The 17,407-nt window shown below is 31.5% G+C and overlaps 3 protein-coding genes across 4 annotated transcripts in view; 2 read left to right on the top strand and 1 right to left on the bottom strand.

Moving 5' to 3' along the window:
* Positions 1–4,441, top strand: part of LOC131844812 (myosin heavy chain 95F) — a 61,630-nt gene extending 57,189 nt beyond the window's left edge. The window contains exons 23-26 of the mRNA XM_059193780.1: positions 775–892; positions 1,574–1,780; positions 2,417–2,580; positions 2,932–4,441. Coding sequence (XP_059049763.1) covers positions 775–892; positions 1,574–1,780; positions 2,417–2,568 — 477 coding nt within the window. The 3' untranslated portion in view covers positions 2,569–2,580; positions 2,932–4,441. The remainder of the gene's footprint in view (positions 1–774; positions 893–1,573; positions 1,781–2,416; positions 2,581–2,931) is intronic.
* Positions 4,442–5,424: 983 nt separating this feature from the next.
* LOC131844737 (nuclear envelope integral membrane protein) lies at positions 5,425–10,970 on the top strand. 2 transcript variants are annotated; one of them, XM_059193692.1, is made up of 8 exons: positions 5,425–5,711; positions 5,973–6,094; positions 6,999–7,212; positions 7,695–7,861; positions 8,329–8,544; positions 9,282–9,406; positions 9,890–10,051; positions 10,620–10,970. In XM_059193692.1, the coding sequence occupies exons 1-8, from the start codon at positions 5,606–5,608 to the stop codon at positions 10,786–10,788; spliced, it is 1,281 nt and encodes a 426-aa protein (XP_059049675.1). In that variant the 5' UTR covers positions 5,425–5,605; the 3' UTR covers positions 10,789–10,970. The 2 variants fall into 2 exon arrangements, with proteins under 2 accessions (XP_059049675.1, XP_059049674.1); XM_059193691.1 differs by having other exon boundaries at positions 9,890–10,075.
* Positions 10,971–12,817: 1,847 nt separating this feature from the next.
* LOC131844736 (ras suppressor protein 1) lies at positions 12,818–17,095 on the bottom strand. The gene is made up of 6 exons (XM_059193690.1): positions 16,900–17,095; positions 16,414–16,704; positions 16,026–16,108; positions 15,271–15,385; positions 14,183–14,315; positions 12,818–13,402 (listed from the first exon to the last, which is right to left on the bottom strand). Exons 1-6 carry the CDS (start codon positions 17,057–17,059, stop codon positions 13,315–13,317), a joined length of 870 nt encoding a protein of 289 aa, XP_059049673.1. The 5' UTR covers positions 17,060–17,095; the 3' UTR covers positions 12,818–13,314.
* Between the last annotated feature and the right edge of the window lie 312 nt (positions 17,096–17,407).

The raw sequence follows: 17,407 nt of genomic DNA, 5'->3' as shown, positions 1-17,407 counted from the left end.
AATAGTGAGCATTGTTAAATGTAACTGACTGAAATGCTGTTATCTTAGATGGGATAGTCAAAGGCTTTGTCAAACCTGTTCAATCTTCAGCTGCTCAAAACGCCCTTGAATATCTTAAAATATTGACCAACTGTCACAAACGTCGTGATGAACGCACTTGACATTTGGCCATGTTTAAATCTTTGTAAATATTTATTTTTATTTATATACTCTTTATTGCACCAGGAAAATTACATTAATAGAGTAATTAAAATTAAAGGGTACAAAAGGCGGCCTTATCGCTTATGCAATCTCTTCCAGGCAACCTTTAGATAGAGGAGAAAAGACAATAGGTGGGAGGTGGCACTAGAATAGAAGAGAAAAAAAAACATAATAATAATGACAAATTAATAATAATGAATAACATAACATATTACATATATAAACAGTATACACCAATATAAATATTTAACTGTTTTAATAATTTTGTTAGATACTGTTTTTGTAGTTATTTGAATTTAAAAACATAACAGCAAAATTATTTAAAAAAATTTTTCGTATTAGTAGTCTGTCAATTAACAAAGGCTATCTGGTGGTTGCACGCCTCGGAAATGACGGATTTATTAACGAACTATAGGCCTATAACTATAATCTTATGAATGTTTATCCAACATACAACATTATAATTTGTATAAAATAAAATTTATTGAAATCAAGATTAATGCTAATATAATGCTAATGGTGTTTATTGTAGTGCCTTTAGCTAATGTTAAATAATCAACTGATACAATTCAGGCATGCCGCCATGAGTTCCATCGTCGTCTGAAGGTATATCATGCGTGGAAGGCAAAGAACGCCCGCAAAACTACAATGGCTGAACAAGAGAGGGCGCCACAGTCCATCATGGAAGCTGGTACGTGTTCTTTGAAATTAACATAAAATTCACATGATGTTTTTATTATGAGTATGGAATGATGAACTCGCCTATGCTAATGGTATAACGCTGGCGGGACTCCAGTGGAGGATTACATAATGAACGTGAGGTCATGTCAGTTAGTCAATCGTGATAAATTCGCCAGGAATTTATTATGAGGTAATTTCCAGGGGGAACCCCGTGGATATCAACCGGATATGGTACATTGCTAGCAATTGGGGTCAACAGTCCACATTGCTAGTTGCAATCCTTTCCCCTTATTATTATTATTATTTGACAAAACTATATTTTAGTTAAGAAGCAAACTTTAATGTTTTATACAAAGGTACGATTGAAATTTATATATTATCAATAACTTTATAATTATGTATTTGTATTTCTATAGTTAGATGTTCTCCGTTTTGTAATAATAATTAATAATTATTAAAAGGCGTTAAAACACGCACGATTGTAGAACATGGGAATGCGCTCACTGACTGACCGTGCGGTCTTTTTCGTTCTCTTTGTTTATATGCACATTATTTGCTGCGTGAAACGATTGTTAATCGTACATACAGATCACAACCAATATTTTTTGTTTTTTATATAGTCGTTAAGAAGCCCCGCTAGCTATTGTTAATTAAATGTGCGTACAGCTTACATCAATTTTTTTTTATTTAGCCGCCAAGACGCCTCGCGTGACGCAGAAGGGCGAGATCCTGGGCGCGCGGCACCGCTACTTCCGCATCCCGTTCGTGCGGCCCGCCGGCGGCGGCGACCCCGTGGAGGCCGACCGCCGCGGCTGGTGGTACGCGCACTTCGACGGACAGTACGTCGCGCGCCAGATGGAGCTGCACCCCGACAAGACGCCAGTGCTGCTGCAGGCCGGTACGTACACTACCACCCACGCGCATGCTTCAATGATTACCTGAAATAAACCCTATACTCTTTGAAATAAGCACTGATTACCACATTAAAACCAAAACCATTATCATCCACAAGGAAATCATATCTTAATAATATTATAAACGCGAAAGTTTGTTAATATGGATGTTTGGTACTCTTTCACGCAAATTCTACTGAACGGATTTTGACCTTGAAACTTTATAGTAATATAGCTTATACATCAGAATAAACTAGGCTATAAATTTAAGAGTGAAACCGCGGGCACAGATAGAGTACATCCATAACTTAAAACCTAATCATAGATATTATTAGTTAGTATAAAGTTAGCATATATATCAATTTTGTAAAATGTTTCTTGTTGATATATATTAGCACAGATTAGATCACGTTAATTTCTATCCCTCATTTTATTTTACTTATAACAGTACGGACCACCATGTTACGCGTAAGATTTTAATGTCAACCCAATTAAATTTTATAATCTTCGAAATATGCCTAGTTATAACAACGGGATAAGCCAAATTTTAGAATGTTTGAAGTAGACCTTCACATTAAGTTCTCCTTCCTTCTCCTACAGTTACTGTAACAGCAGTAACTGAAATTATTGTTACTGTGCAGGCGTGGACGACATGCAGATGTGCGAGCTGAGCCTAGAGGAGACGGGCCTCACGAGGAAGCGCGGCGCGGAGATCCTCGAGCACGAGTTCGAGAGGGAGTGGTCGCGGCACGGCGGAGCCACCTACCTGCCGCCGGATTTACGGAAACGTTAGCCGGCCTCGCTGGTAAAATTCTTAATTCCTCATTCATTTGATTCCTCACATTAACAAAAATATTTTATTTTATGGATGATAACGGAGCACCATTCCATATTCATATTTAAAAATGACATTTCATTCCATTTTCACCTATTAAAAAAGGAACAGAAAATAGAATCCTACAGAAGAAGCTACCAGTCTAGAATAAATATACATAGAAATGATCTGGCCACATAACTCAGACTGGAATCGGGGAGTCGAAGATTCTCTCTACTTAAAAGATATAATCAGCATTTATTAATACAGGCTATTTAAAAATGTTAATTTTTACAAATAGCAACATATGATGGCATTTATAAAAATTTTATCTGTCCACAGGTACCTAACATTCCTGAAAATAAAGAAGATGCGTGATATAAACAAACTGAATGTATCGTGGTACGGTCAGTATTCGTCGATAAACAGTTTGATGTAACTCTTTGTCGACTTGACTTATGGAAACTTAGGAATTAAATAACACATTTTATTTATAAAATAATAATTATTAATAGGGAACTAGTGCTTTCAATGTGCCTTTCACAAGTTCCTAGGCGAATTAGTGCAATATATATATATATAGTAATCAACAAATAGCTAAACAACATAGAAGATAATCCACAGATAATATAAAAATAAATTCTAAACGAAAGTGCGCCAAATACAGAAGTTAATTTTCAAACTATCATTACTCTGTAAACAATGACCTGAATTGGCATTTATTATTTTTTTGTTTATTTATGGTAAATTTTCTTTTGAAATGTCTAAATTATTAACTATTAGGAAAAAGGTTTCATTATTAAAAATTCTAATATATTACTGAATAGATTTATGTGTAATTTTAAACATTTCTGTACCGTAATAGAATGGTGTGATAAAAATTTGAACGTTGTGTAAGTTCGGATTGTGCCTTTCGTATTATAATATAATAAAAAAACGATGTACGCATGTTGAGTAAGCAAATAAGCATGTTTTACACTTTATTGTTGTTTTATAGAAAATACTAAAGCTTATTTGCAATAAAATGTCAATTGTATTAAAAATATACTTTTGTAGGCAGCTTACTAGAAAATTCTAATGTAACTCGCGATGGTTTTTTAGAAAATTTTATATATGATTTTTAAGTTCTTATGAAGTATATTAGTGATACCCGAAAAGAGAAGTACAATATCAGGTTGGGTGCTGGATGCATTAAATATATAATAAATCTAATAGTATATAAAATAATTATGTTAAATATTTTGTTTTTATACACATATTATATGTCTTAGATAAGGCTAGTTATATGAACTATATTTTTGGTGGAAAAAAAACTGTGATGTAAAAGTACATAAAATAGACAGATAAAAAATGTACTTTTAAAAGTATTTATTTGAGCATTCCTTTCGTAATTATCGAGACTGGATAATAACACTCTTTTCCACTGACTCTTTCACTAAGTATAATGATTACTTGACAGTATTGGACAGCGAACATTCCTATATTATGTTTCCATTTTTCGATATATTTTTATATTCTACTATGTAATATACAAGCCATCCATATAATTAAGTACAAGTGTTGTACAGCACCATAAGTCTTTCGTCGATGCCTTATGTATTTAAAAAAAATAATTATGAAAAAACACGTTTACAAGTGGTGACAGTAGATTTATACAAAGTTATTTACATTAAATGAAGTACACTTTTTTTTTAATATTAAAACAATTTAATAAAATATATATTTTGGTATTCTATTTGAAGTGAACTTCCCATGTAGTGTAATTTTTTTATTAACCTTACGACATATATATTTAAAATAAACATAGTGTATTTCATGTCTTATTTACAGCAACTAAATAAAACAAAACTAGTGTTCACTGATGTGAGATGGCACATAATAAATACTAAAATTTATTATGTTATATTTAGTTACTGTGTATTCAATATTATATATATTTTTCAATTTTGAATTATTTCATAATTGGCAATAAGGACATTCTAAAACCGAAGAACATCATTGCCACTTTGTAGCACACTAGTGCTGGAAATAATATTGTGATAGATATGAGAATTAAGTTAATTTGCGCAAAGTAATTACACATAAATGAACAATTTTTATGTACATTCCTTTTTTGTATGAAGTTATTGACATCATTATAACGTATCAAAAAATTAAATTACTTTGTAATATAGAAGAGAATTTGTGCCTTGTCTTAATATCATTCAATACTAAAATTCTATTAGTATTATATTAAACAGACGAAAGACTTTATTGTACATAGTGTAGTGAGTAAGTGCCTTATTGTTTGAAGCAGTCTACGTACATGAACATTGTATTTGCGTATGTTTATGCTTAACCAAATAAAAAATGAGAATATATATATGATGACTTTTATTGATCTTTTTCCATTACCGTATACCGTAGGTGTACTGTAGCTTTACAATAACCATGAAAAGTAATATTTTATTTTCATCATTATTTATTTCTATTGTTATATCATTGAATTAAAGTACCATTTAATGCTAAAAATTCTAACAAATTTCAATAATGCCACTTTTAATAAAAATACTCTAATGTAATCAATATGATACAGAATAAAATGAACAAATCATAAAAGTTTATAGCAACATAGAAAATTACATGCCAAATTCTAATAAAAGATTCTAATTTAATGATACTTATTTGTAATTATCGATTACTCATTATTACATTAAATATTACTTAATATATATAATAAACTCTTATTAAATATTAACAGTATATTGGTGAAGACTAGGCTGTGTGGATATTATATCTTTCCCTTTATAAACGATCGTTAATGTCAATGTCACTTGCTCACGTTCTCACAAAACGTCAAATCCAAAATATCATAATATTTTGTTGCTTGACTTCATTTATGGTAGTTTGGTGTATTTTCTCTAATTTTGTGTCGAAAGAACTAAACTTCTTAAGAAATTATTAAGTAAAACTATGTTTCAGCGTATTAACCACGCTCACATGCAACACGAGATATTTATTTTATAGTATTATCTAAATGGTCACTGTGACTACTATGGATGTTTACGGGCATTTCATAATTTGGGCTTTATTATTATTATATTCCTCATTATATGTTGCCGCCAATTCGTTAGCTTATGACGGTAAGACCTAATTCATTGTCTACATAATTAATATATATATAATATTTTTTATAAATTTTAGTTTAATACCCAAGCGAATAGTAAAATTGACTTCAGCATTTTCATCAAATAATTCATATATTACCCTTGACTCTACTCTATTACTAAAAGTTTTATTGTGAAGTAAATGTTATTTCGCTTCTAAAATCTACAACTAACTGAATAAGAGAAAGAAATTCTTGTGTAATAGTTGTGTGAAAATATGTATACACGAATTTTCAGTACATTGGCTTGGAGGTGCTACAGTTATTGAGCGGGATGCACCAACTTCAAAACAAACTGTTGATATATACTGCTATCCTGGTACTTCAAAAAATTTGTTTTCTCTCTGGCAAACTGTTAAGGTAATATAATTTAGTTTAATTTTGACAATTCATAATCAATGATTATGTTAACAACCTTGAGTTCTTTTAATATAACGAAATTTCTACATAAAAAATGCAACCTTGGGTTCTTTTAATATAACCAAATTTATACATAAACAATGTATAATTTCCTTTTGCCTAATATAATTCAGCTAATTCTATAAAGAAGAATGTTTTTGTAAGTATTTATATTGGATAGACTCAAAAAAGACCTATTTCGAAATACTTTAATTAATAAAAAGCTGCATTATCGGTGAGTAGCATTTATCATGTTAGAAACAGGTAATAGACATTTAATATGATAGAAAATACAGAAAAGATATAAAACAAAAGTACAAAGCACATTCTTATTCTTAATGTTAAAGGTATGGTGAGTGAGGCAGGGAAGGGGCCACCATTCCCAGTAAAATAAATGATAGGGAATAATTACAGTTTGATTATAAATAAAGATTCTATAATACTACAACATGCTATATGTTATGTAGACAGCGCAGAGATATAGCTAGAACTCTTGACACAGTGTCATTTAGTCCCAAGCTAAGCAGATCTTGTGTTATTTATATATTTAATTTGGGAAGATTAACAGTGTAATTTTACATGTTACTGAACAAATTGAATTGTCCTATGCCAATTAATGATCTTCACCAATAGTAACTCATATGTATGGATAACTGATACAAATATTTAAATATGCTTTTTTTCTAAATACATACATAATATATATAGAAAACATCCAGACTAATTCATACTTATGAAAACAAACATTTGTACTGTGCAAGGAATCAACTCTATGACAATTGAAAGGCAATATTCTACACTGCTAGAGAATAGGGGCCATCAATGAAGCAATTTTTTAATGACATCAATTACAATTACCTTACAGTTTCATTTGAGGATAAAAAATGATGAGTTCAGGCAGTATGTGGGCAGTAGTCCTGAGGAGGTGTACAAGGAGTATACAGAAGACAGCTATGGATGGTCTGTGGTTAATCCATTCCAGAAAAGGACCCAGAAGACAATGTCTTTGAACCTATTTACACCTACATGTATGGCAATCAATACTAAACAGAGACATAGTATTGAACTACAAATAATAAGTGAGTACTAATTTTAAGCAATTTTAATTAAAAAAACTTTTAATTAAAATTGTTTTACTATATTGTTTAATTTTGTTATTTTCGAACTTTTATTTTTAATGAGTAATTATTTTTTGTAATTTTGTTACCTTATTGTCAATTTTTATGTTTACATTGTTAGTATAGGACAGTTTTGATTTCGTTGATTTTTTTAGCGTTAATTTACTAATAAAGCCTATAACAGAATAGCAGAGAGAGTGGACTCGCTCCCCCTTCTAAATTTTATTGTAAGCAGCAATTGTAATACTTCATTATTTGAGACAAATAAAGAAGATTATTATTATTGTTATATGCACTATTTTCATAGTTTTCGCTGGTTTTTTATGCTTTATTCTTAAGTATTTTTTATTAACTATGAATTATTTATGAAAATATTTTTAACTTTTAATTTATATATAAGTGTATTAATTTTTTATTTGTAATTTCTTTTATTATACTTTCAGGAGTGGACATTTGGAGGATTATACTCATGTTCCTTGGTATAAGTTTAATATTTTCATCAAAAGCACTAAGTGGTAACCCTGTGTTTTTCTACCTCTGTGGTATATTTGTTGGAGTATTTGCGTCCTTCATGGTGCTTGTATATTATGTGAGCAAGTTATTACCTAAGGTGAGCATATATATTGTTTATTTTTTATCTTGACTTAACAAGGTATACTTTATAAAAATTCATCTATATGAGTACCTCAATTCCTTCTATCACAGTTTTGATTGAAAAATGAGATAAAGTGAGCAAGTTATTAATCAAAAGCCTTAAAATTATTTTCAAGCTACTAGCTTTAAAAATGATGATGGAACTCTTTTTTCGCATTAAAAATAGCCTATGTCCTTTCTCAGGGTACAGGGTGTACCAAATTTCATTTAAATCAGTTCAGTAGTTTTAGCGTGAAAGCGAGACAGACAGAGTTCTTCTATTTTCTTCTATGGCAATTGGTTGTTATTTTTACGACAATTTATGCCAGCGTCATGTATGAGAGGCACGGACTGGAAATAAAATGTATATACAGACAGAGTTACTTTTGCATTTATAATATTAGTAAGGATTGTATTGATCAATAAATAAAAATTCTCTTACAGAAAACTTTAACATACGGCATTCTGATAGGCGGGTGGACAGTTGGCGTGTACATATTCCAGCAAGTATGGGAGAACATCCGCAGCCTAGTGCTGTCTTACCAGACATATATGTTCTGGTATACATTGGTGGTCAGCTTCATTAGTTTCATTGTATGCTACAAAATTGGGCCACCTAAAAACCAGAGGAGCAAGAACCTTGTTATGTGGACTTTACAGGTATGTATTGTAAAACATATTTTTTTTATTATGTGTAGTTTGAATTTGATAATTATATTGTCTAATATAAATAAATAAATAATAACCCTGGACAATTAACACATCACCATTTAGACCCACGGTAAGCAGAGTTTGTGTTATGGGTACTAGACAACTGATATAATAAATATTTTTGCGAGGATTCGAACCCGCGACCATCGGAAGTAAAACGATATGCTAAACCACTAGACCTATTCAATAGGTCTGAGAACAATTTTTTATACCCCTAAGCGATAAGAGCGGTCCAGCCCGAAACATTGGGCGGACCTTTTTTTTAAATAATTCGCAATTAAAAATTACATATGATCCTAAATTTAAACCTTTCACCACCGCCACGAAATTAATGTTTAATGGTAAAATAAGTTTTGCCGGGTCAGCCAATTCATTATATGATGTATAATGGTGTCATCATGTCAAATGGTGTTACAGTACGCCACCAGACAGAGTAACTATCTTGAATCTTTGAACAGAATTTTATAGATGGATGGTGTTTTCTGAGAACTGTTCGTTTTCGTTTCATGTTGCAATGAAGGTCGTAATTATCTATTTAATGTGAAATGATGGTAAATAATAGTCATTACCTACATACATGAATAAGACTACGGATGTCACGGTGCCATTTGACGTCCTCGATACCTCACTAACCATGCATTGCTCGTTTTTCTCTGTACCATGTAACCTTATCCTGTATGTTTCAGCTTGTTGGTGTGTTACTGATATTCTTCAGTAGCGAGTATCAGGAGGCCTCTGCCGCCGTGATTATTATTTCACTAGTCATTAAATACTTTCCAGAGTCACTACTTCGTAAGATACAAGCTTATTGGTATGTATAAATAAATTATTAATTATAAAATTTATTCAGGATGGTACTTAGTCTCTTGGCGATTCACACAAAATCCTAAATATGTGTTGCTTAATAACATTAATTTGAAAGAGCAACACGAAAGTTTCTTACTTTCTTGTGATGAGTAGGCTTTCCAAATGAGTTGTAGAATATAAAAATATTGTAACTAGCCAAAAGTGCTTATGTCAAGTTGGTACTGAGCGGATCCACTTCTGTTACTTAAATTAACTTCTTGTATGACAAATCAACCTGACTGCATTTCTCGTAATGTAGGTACCCAAAAATGTGATGATACTGTCCCTACAAAATTGGAACGGATCACCATACTTTGCTTTGAACATATGAAAATATTTTTAGAGTTTATTATTAATTTTATAAATAAGAATGATAAATAATGACTAGAAGCATTAAATACGATGGGCGGCCTTAATCTCTAAGTACTAATTAATGTATATTTTATAGGCGAAGGAAATTCCCTCCAAAAGCTCGTCTGCTAACCAGCGAGGAGTACTACGAAGAAGGGGCGAGGGAAACAAAGCAGGCCTTGGAGAATTTGAGAAAATACTGCTCCAGTCCAGACTGCGCACAGTGGAACATCATGCTGAAGCTTAATGACTCAAGAAGGTCAGGATCTATAGTGCCTCGCAGGTCAGGGTAGGGCCGCAAGTTGAAACTACGTTGTAGATAGATAGAATATGCAATTTGCATTATACAGTGATAGAAGATGTGTACAATTTATTAGTAAACTAAACATATTGTGTTTATATACATAAATACAACAATGCGGCCTTAGAGAATATTTCAGGGAGATTCATACTTTTTAGGATGTGTGTTTAACGGTAAATACGGTAAATGCTCGGTGCTCCACAGGTGATTTATCTGTAGTCAAATTTTAATGTTTGAACTTTTCTTTTAATTAAATCCTGAAATCTAATAAAAATGACAACCAAGCTGACTGTCCATGTGATGGTAAGTGGTAACTAATCATGAACACATGAACTATATATACATGAACACCATTCGGGAAGACTAAGATGTCATGCCACTTATCCTGTAATTTTGAAGTATCTTTTTCTTCCTGTAATTCAACTACTAGTAATATAAATCATAATTTCTTGTAAACATATACAGAGAAGGTGGAAAACGACTAAGAAAAACGCCTGTTAGGAAAACTCATGTGTATACATTTCAGATTCGCCAGTTTTGTGGAGGGAAATTCTCATTTGAGCGATGAGGAAATACTAGACTACGAATCGTACGCGTTCTCACTGGACAGATGCAGGAAGCCGACACCAGTCGCCAACTCCACCCGGAACGTCGATATATCAGATGACGATTCATCTGAGTATGAAGAGATCTAAATTCTACCATGCATAAACTACAGAATTAATATTATATGTACTAATATTTTTTCTATAATAAAATCTAGCATAAAGCAAAGTTAAACTTATGTTTGCTGGTGTGAAGTCAAACGGCAGTGTAATTTATGTGATCACTAGTTATAACATGCGGCTTTGCTTACAGTAGTAGACTATTTTATGCAAGCTTATTCAGTTCTTTAATTCTTAAGTGACATTGATTAATAAAAGTTTATGTTGTAAAGTATATATATATATTTTTAATTCATTGTTCAAATTATTGCATCTTTGCAGATCTCAAATATTTCATAATTATTTTTAATTTGATTTTCAATTGCATGTTAGGACATTCATTAAGTGCTTAATTTAATACAGAACTAAATAATATCTCGTACAGATCATGTAGCATGTAGATAGACATTTTTGCTTAGTATTTTAATTTATTATAATTATAACTAGTCCATATTGATTTAGTAACATATGAGGGAGGAGTTATTTTCCGTAAGAGGTCGGGGAATAGATTAAACAAGATATGTGTAAATCAGTCTTAGTGCTTACTCTATTATAAATATCAAGTAGTAAAGCATTTAAAGGTCCAATTTCATCTTGAATTTTTGTTTGGACTATTGCTGTTAGCAGCAGCAGGCCTTTACAATTTCACTGGGCGATAGGGCGCGAGTGCACTCCAAACCAAGAGGAATTACGGAGCGGCTGAAGGCCAACTCCCGCCTGACCGATACGATTTTAGTCTAGGGCACCGATAAAATCTCGTCTGAAGCCGTTGTAATTCGATCCTCGTTTGAATTGGACGATTGATCAGAGGGGAATATTTTGTGCCATCTTCTCCTAATAATGATTTTACGATAAAAATTGTGTCATTCCTGGTTCCTAACATAGTTTTAATGCTTAACATAAATATATATTTGTGTATTTTTATATAGTGGGTTGTCTCGATATAAGTTACGTAACTAATAGTTATATCGAATTCCACTGGTACGGGAATTTATATTTTTTTAATTATCTTGATGTTTCAAGTTTCAACATAGGTAATTTCTATTAATATTTACTAGAAACTTTACATTAACAGATTAAACATTATTTCTAACAATATTTTTAGCAGTTAGGTATGAACTAGCGGCTTTTGATGAATGTTTTTTATTTGATTGTAAATTCTCCAGGTTTTTTATGTTAAATTATTATAAGAAAATATCTGACATAGTACTTACATGTATAATTATATCTTTTTTTTTTCAATTTCTATGCAACATCACGTATGACATATTATGGTATAAATAACAAGACAGTTTTGTTAGTACTAGTTTTATTCATATTTTGTAAAATAACATCACAACATTAATACGCATTATTTGTTAAATGAATAATTAAAATTCAGAATTATCAAAAATAGTATTAGTTTAACAATTAATTATTTAATTAGACATCATATAGCACCTGTAATCTAAATTATTTAGTTAATATTTTATCATTACATATATTTCTGTTTCGGTTTTTTCTAAGAACTACAACAGTGCTCAATTTAAACAATTCAGTATAATTACAAAATGTATATAAGTGCACTTATTATAATTAAAGAATATTAATTATTTAATAGTGTAATAGTGTTAACATGTTGAATATTTTTGTTTTTTTCCATGTACATAACGTACGATTGTGTGATGCATTAAAATATTTTTTTACCTACTTGCTTTTATTTTATCATACACTAAAATGCTTTACAAATTTATTACAATAAATTAGGACAACACAATTTGACACAGATTCAGATTTTTTAATCTAGACATTCACAAATGAGGCTTACAATTTTCACAGACAGAAGATACCATTTTCTCCTTTCTCCACAATATCGAAGTACCACTCAAAATTCACGCTTCGACTTATGATTACCTGCTTTGTAAGGTGTTATAATTTTTTTTAATCCCTGATTACTTTCGCGTGATTCTTAACCCTTTGATTGCTGATTTGATTCGTTTAAAAGACGGTAGTGTTAACTTGTACTGTATGTAGTATCAGAAAACTAGCATGTAAGGAGAAGTCAATCGTTAGTAATGAAGATCAAGGCTCCATTGCTAGCAGTATACCATCTCTAATCAGTGTTCCTAGAAACCATCGTGGTTAATTAGTGAATTGATCATGATAGGCTAACTGATCTGACTTCATACTCGTCTTGTCATCGTTCACCGCTGCTCCGCCAGCATACACCGTCAGCTCAGGCTGGTGCAATATTTCATTATCATCCATTAAAAAAATACTAACAAGTAAAGGATAAGCTATCTGTGTATATGTCGTTTCGCCTGTTCATTTCTCGTTCATACAAGAATACCAGTTGGCTGGCAAGCATGTGTAACTGAGTCACGTGAGTTCTTATAAGTTAAATTGTCAATAACCTGAGACAGATATATAGCTTCACTTCCATCACATTAAAGTAGTAGTTCACTAGTAAGGTTTGTACCTATAGTATATATTAAGTGGTTAGTAATTATGGCACATTATATGTTATTATATAATGAATTAGGAGCGGGCACGGCTGGCCTTCTTGCTCTTGTCCACCGTCAGCGGCTGCGGCGGTGGCTTTGCTGACATGTGTCGGCTGTACAAACTGCAAACATAGTTATTATTATTATACCTTTTTTTTTACTATGATGGTGGTAAATAAAGCCCATCTGATGGTAAACAGTTACCATGGCTTATGGATGTCTGACACATCTGGGGTGTTATTGCGTTGCCGACCCTTACCTAGAAAACCTTTGTAAGGCTAAAGGGGAATGATTTATATCTTATTTTCTAATAAGAAATAGACATGAGTGTTTAGGAATATGATATCTTGGTGCAAATTGTTTTATGTTTTATGAATTATATGCATTTAAGCAATAGTTAAATTATGATTAGTGAATTAAAGTATATTTTTAAAGATGCATAATCTTAGGTTTTGTTCAACTATAGTTGTTACAAGATATATATAATAGTAAACAACTATTATAATCCAATAATTGAATATAAGTGAAAAAGGTTTGAACCATAATTTTAATATGCAATTATACCTTTGACCTTGTTGGTTACTCAATTATACTTACTACTAATTGTTCCCGCGACTTCGTCCGCATGGAATTTACCTTTAATTTTCTAACATAAAAGAATGTTTCAAAAATAAAAGTAGCCTAAGTTACTCCTTATTATATCGGCTACCTGCCAAAAAAGTCCCATCAAAATCGGTTCAGCCATTTCAGAGATTAGCCGGAACAAACAAACAGACAAAAAATGTTATTTCTAGTAAATTCTATTCGTCTTTCATAGAATGTTATCTCCAAAACAGTAATACCATAAATGTTTTAAATATAAAAAAAACTAATTTAAGAATATATAATTTTCCTATACTCACACTCTGTAGGTTTCTGAACGTAGATAGTCCAACACATGGGAAGGTCCCAAGTTGATCTGATCTTCAATCGGTGGTATCCAAGCATTTCCTTCTAATCTTAATACTGATTTATTACTGGCCAGATCCAATGAACCTGTGGAAAAAATAATAGCACATTAATTGGAAAAGGAATATAATGGCATTTAAAATAAAGTAAGAAATGGCAATGTATTTCAATTCAATCAATTTAGACTGCCTCGGTGGTCTAAACTATATGAATATATAAAGTCAAGGGACTATTTTACTATTTAATATACATGATTAATTGAAAAATATTAGCAAAAGAAATGGATAAATGGGTAAGCTTTTTTATTAAACCGGTCTGTAGGAGAGTAATCCACCAGTTTTTCTATATTGATGATTGTACCCTTGTACACAAATGTTGGAGGGTCTATCAGGAAAGACGTCGTGACAGTTAGCCCATTGTTATAATTAATTCTGATTTAATTAAAATGTATGAATCCAAATCCGACCTTTGCTACTGGAAGTGTTCTGACCTTCCCCTGTAATGATTACTTCGACCGTCATTAGGTTTACACCTAATGCGATATTATATATTATACTAGCTGTGCCCGCGGATTCACCCGCGTCAAATTTCAATCAAAAATATAACCTGTGTTTTTCTGATGCATAAGCTATATTACTGTAAAGTTTCATCGAAATCCATTCATTAGTTTTTGCGTGAAAGAGTAACAAACATCCATACTTACAAACTTTCGCATTTATAATATTAATAATTTGCGATATGTGTTTCACCACTAAATGAGGCATCATCAGGAAAATAAGCTATTAGAGTGCCGATATAGCTTGGCAGCCTAGTGTTAACTGTTAACGGCAACCAAAATAATAAAAATACGACTAGTTAACCCATCATGGCGAGTTAATTAGGAATTAACAGCATGGTTTACAGAAGTAAACCTGTTATGGTACATTGCCAGCAATGGAGTCACCAATCACTATTACTACCAAGTTCCCCAGTTTGCATATTAAAAATAGCTATTTTATACTTAGTTTAACAATAAATTCTAGTTATTTTTAATGTTACCAACCAATTTCCGGGGGCAACACAATCAGACGATTGGCTTGTAAATGCAGTTCCCTCAAACGTGACAATTGTCCCAACTCACGGGGCACTTCTATAAGATCATTCTCCCTTAGCGACAGCTGAAATTTGAAAGTATAATATTATGAGTTATAATTTATTTGAAGTGTGAATTTATTTTCTCTAATTATAAATAGTAACCGACTATGTATGTGTTTATTAGAATCACAGAACACATATAGGCATTCCTAGCTTTGAAGACAAATTAATATCAGTTATATTTCACCTACCAGATTGAAATACTCATATATTATTTCAACTTTAATACTTGAATATATTAGATATACTTATAAAGTTTTGAATAAATAAGTTCCTAATCATGAGCATATCTGGCCCCGCATCAGACTCTGGGGCAAGTCCGAATTTTGCCTAAAAGTTTGTTGGGTCCTCCATGCATTATTTATCACTTTTTGTAGATTGTGGTGCTTGGTTACTGTGTGGTTTTCTTCAGTTAATGCATATTGTAACTACACCTAGTGTTATTAAAAACATTGTTTTTTATATTACGCATTACTATGTAATGTAATACCTATTTTAATTTACTGGTACATTTTCCTCAATGTGCTAAAAATATCCATACAGTCACTTTGCACATTATTCCTTATACTAGTATTTCTCATTATATCTCAATATTACACATCTTAGGAAACATTTAAAAATGTTAAAAAAATTATTACTTAATATAAACTAGATTATACTTACAATTTGCAAATTCTTCAAATTTCCAATTTCCAGTGGCAGGTATTCCAAATCATTGTCTCCCAAATACAAGGCTCGGAGACTTTCTGTAATGACATTATCCCTCTTCATTGATTTTATAAAGAAAGCAGCGATCAAAATATTACAACTATCTAATTTCAACATATTAATGCAGTGATAATTTTGACAATTTCTAAGTAGAGCAACAAACATTAACATAATAGTAGTAGTAACCCTATTGCTAGCAAAGATGTTTTTCAGATTGACTTTCTCACAGGGCACTGTAAACTATGTAACTGTCATGACTTCAGGCTCATTCAGTCATCCTTTAGCCAGACAGACCATTCCATATATATTATATACATTGAACAAAAAATATAGATGAACTTACCCATCATACAGAAATTCCCTGGCAATGTTTTTTCACTGAGATTATTATATGTCAAATCAAGTATTTCCAACACAGGGAAAGCGCCAAAACCTCGAGGCAGTCCATTCAACCTGTTCAGTGAAACATTCAGAATACGAAGTTTGGGCAGTGAAGATAGGCTCACTGGCAACTCCTCTATGTGATTGTTAGCGAAATTTAGTATTTCGAGATTCATCAAATGAGCCAAGGCGGCTGGGACAGTCTGTATTTTGTTGTGACTTAGAGACAATCGAGTTATATTTGCAAGATTAACTGAAATAAAATAAAAGAAATATATATGAAACAAATGGCAGTAAACAAATTAAAAAGCTTTACCTTCATTTTTTAAATAAATTTAATAGTTTCAAATGCGATGAAAAAGAAGTAAAATGTATAGGCAACTGAAAAATACCAATTGAAAAACTTGTTCCATTTAAAGAGTAAAAACCTGTTTGTACAACAACTTACACAATCCTGGTACTTCTTCGAGGTTAGATATGCCTTTATCAACCAAATCGATTTCGGGATTATTGATTTCCCTCGCTTCTTCGATTACTTTTTTTGCTTTCGACATTTTTGGTCCGAATGTTGTGTTTGGTATACAGGAAACTGGAGGTTGATGACTCATAACAGCTGTTTAGATTACGATTTTCCATAGATATTTTTTTTTAGTATTTGAAACTCTATGACAGTATGTTATTTTGCCCGGACTCTATGGAACTTACACCCTATATTATTTATCTGTGCTTAGATATTTTTTATAAATATTTATCACTTTTATATCTTTTAAACTATATCTTTTAAATATATTGAGATTAACATATTCATTCACATTTAGATTAAAAAAATCTTAGGACACGGTTTCTGTTATAATATATTCTCGAGGTTTAAATGATATAATTTTTAGATAGAAATTATTTTTGTTTTGTAACGACATGCTGGTAGTCGAGAATTTCTTTAGTTATTGATGTAGCTG

The sequence above is a fragment of the Achroia grisella genome, unplaced genomic scaffold (assembly GCF_030625045.1).
Source record: "Achroia grisella isolate CSIRO2021 unplaced genomic scaffold, CSIRO_AGI_Agris_v1 utg413, whole genome shotgun sequence".
Classification (NCBI taxonomy): domain Eukaryota; kingdom Metazoa; phylum Arthropoda; class Insecta; order Lepidoptera; family Pyralidae; genus Achroia; species Achroia grisella.
Note: the sequence above shows the minus strand (reverse complement) of the source record. Positions and strands in the feature narration are given on the sequence as shown.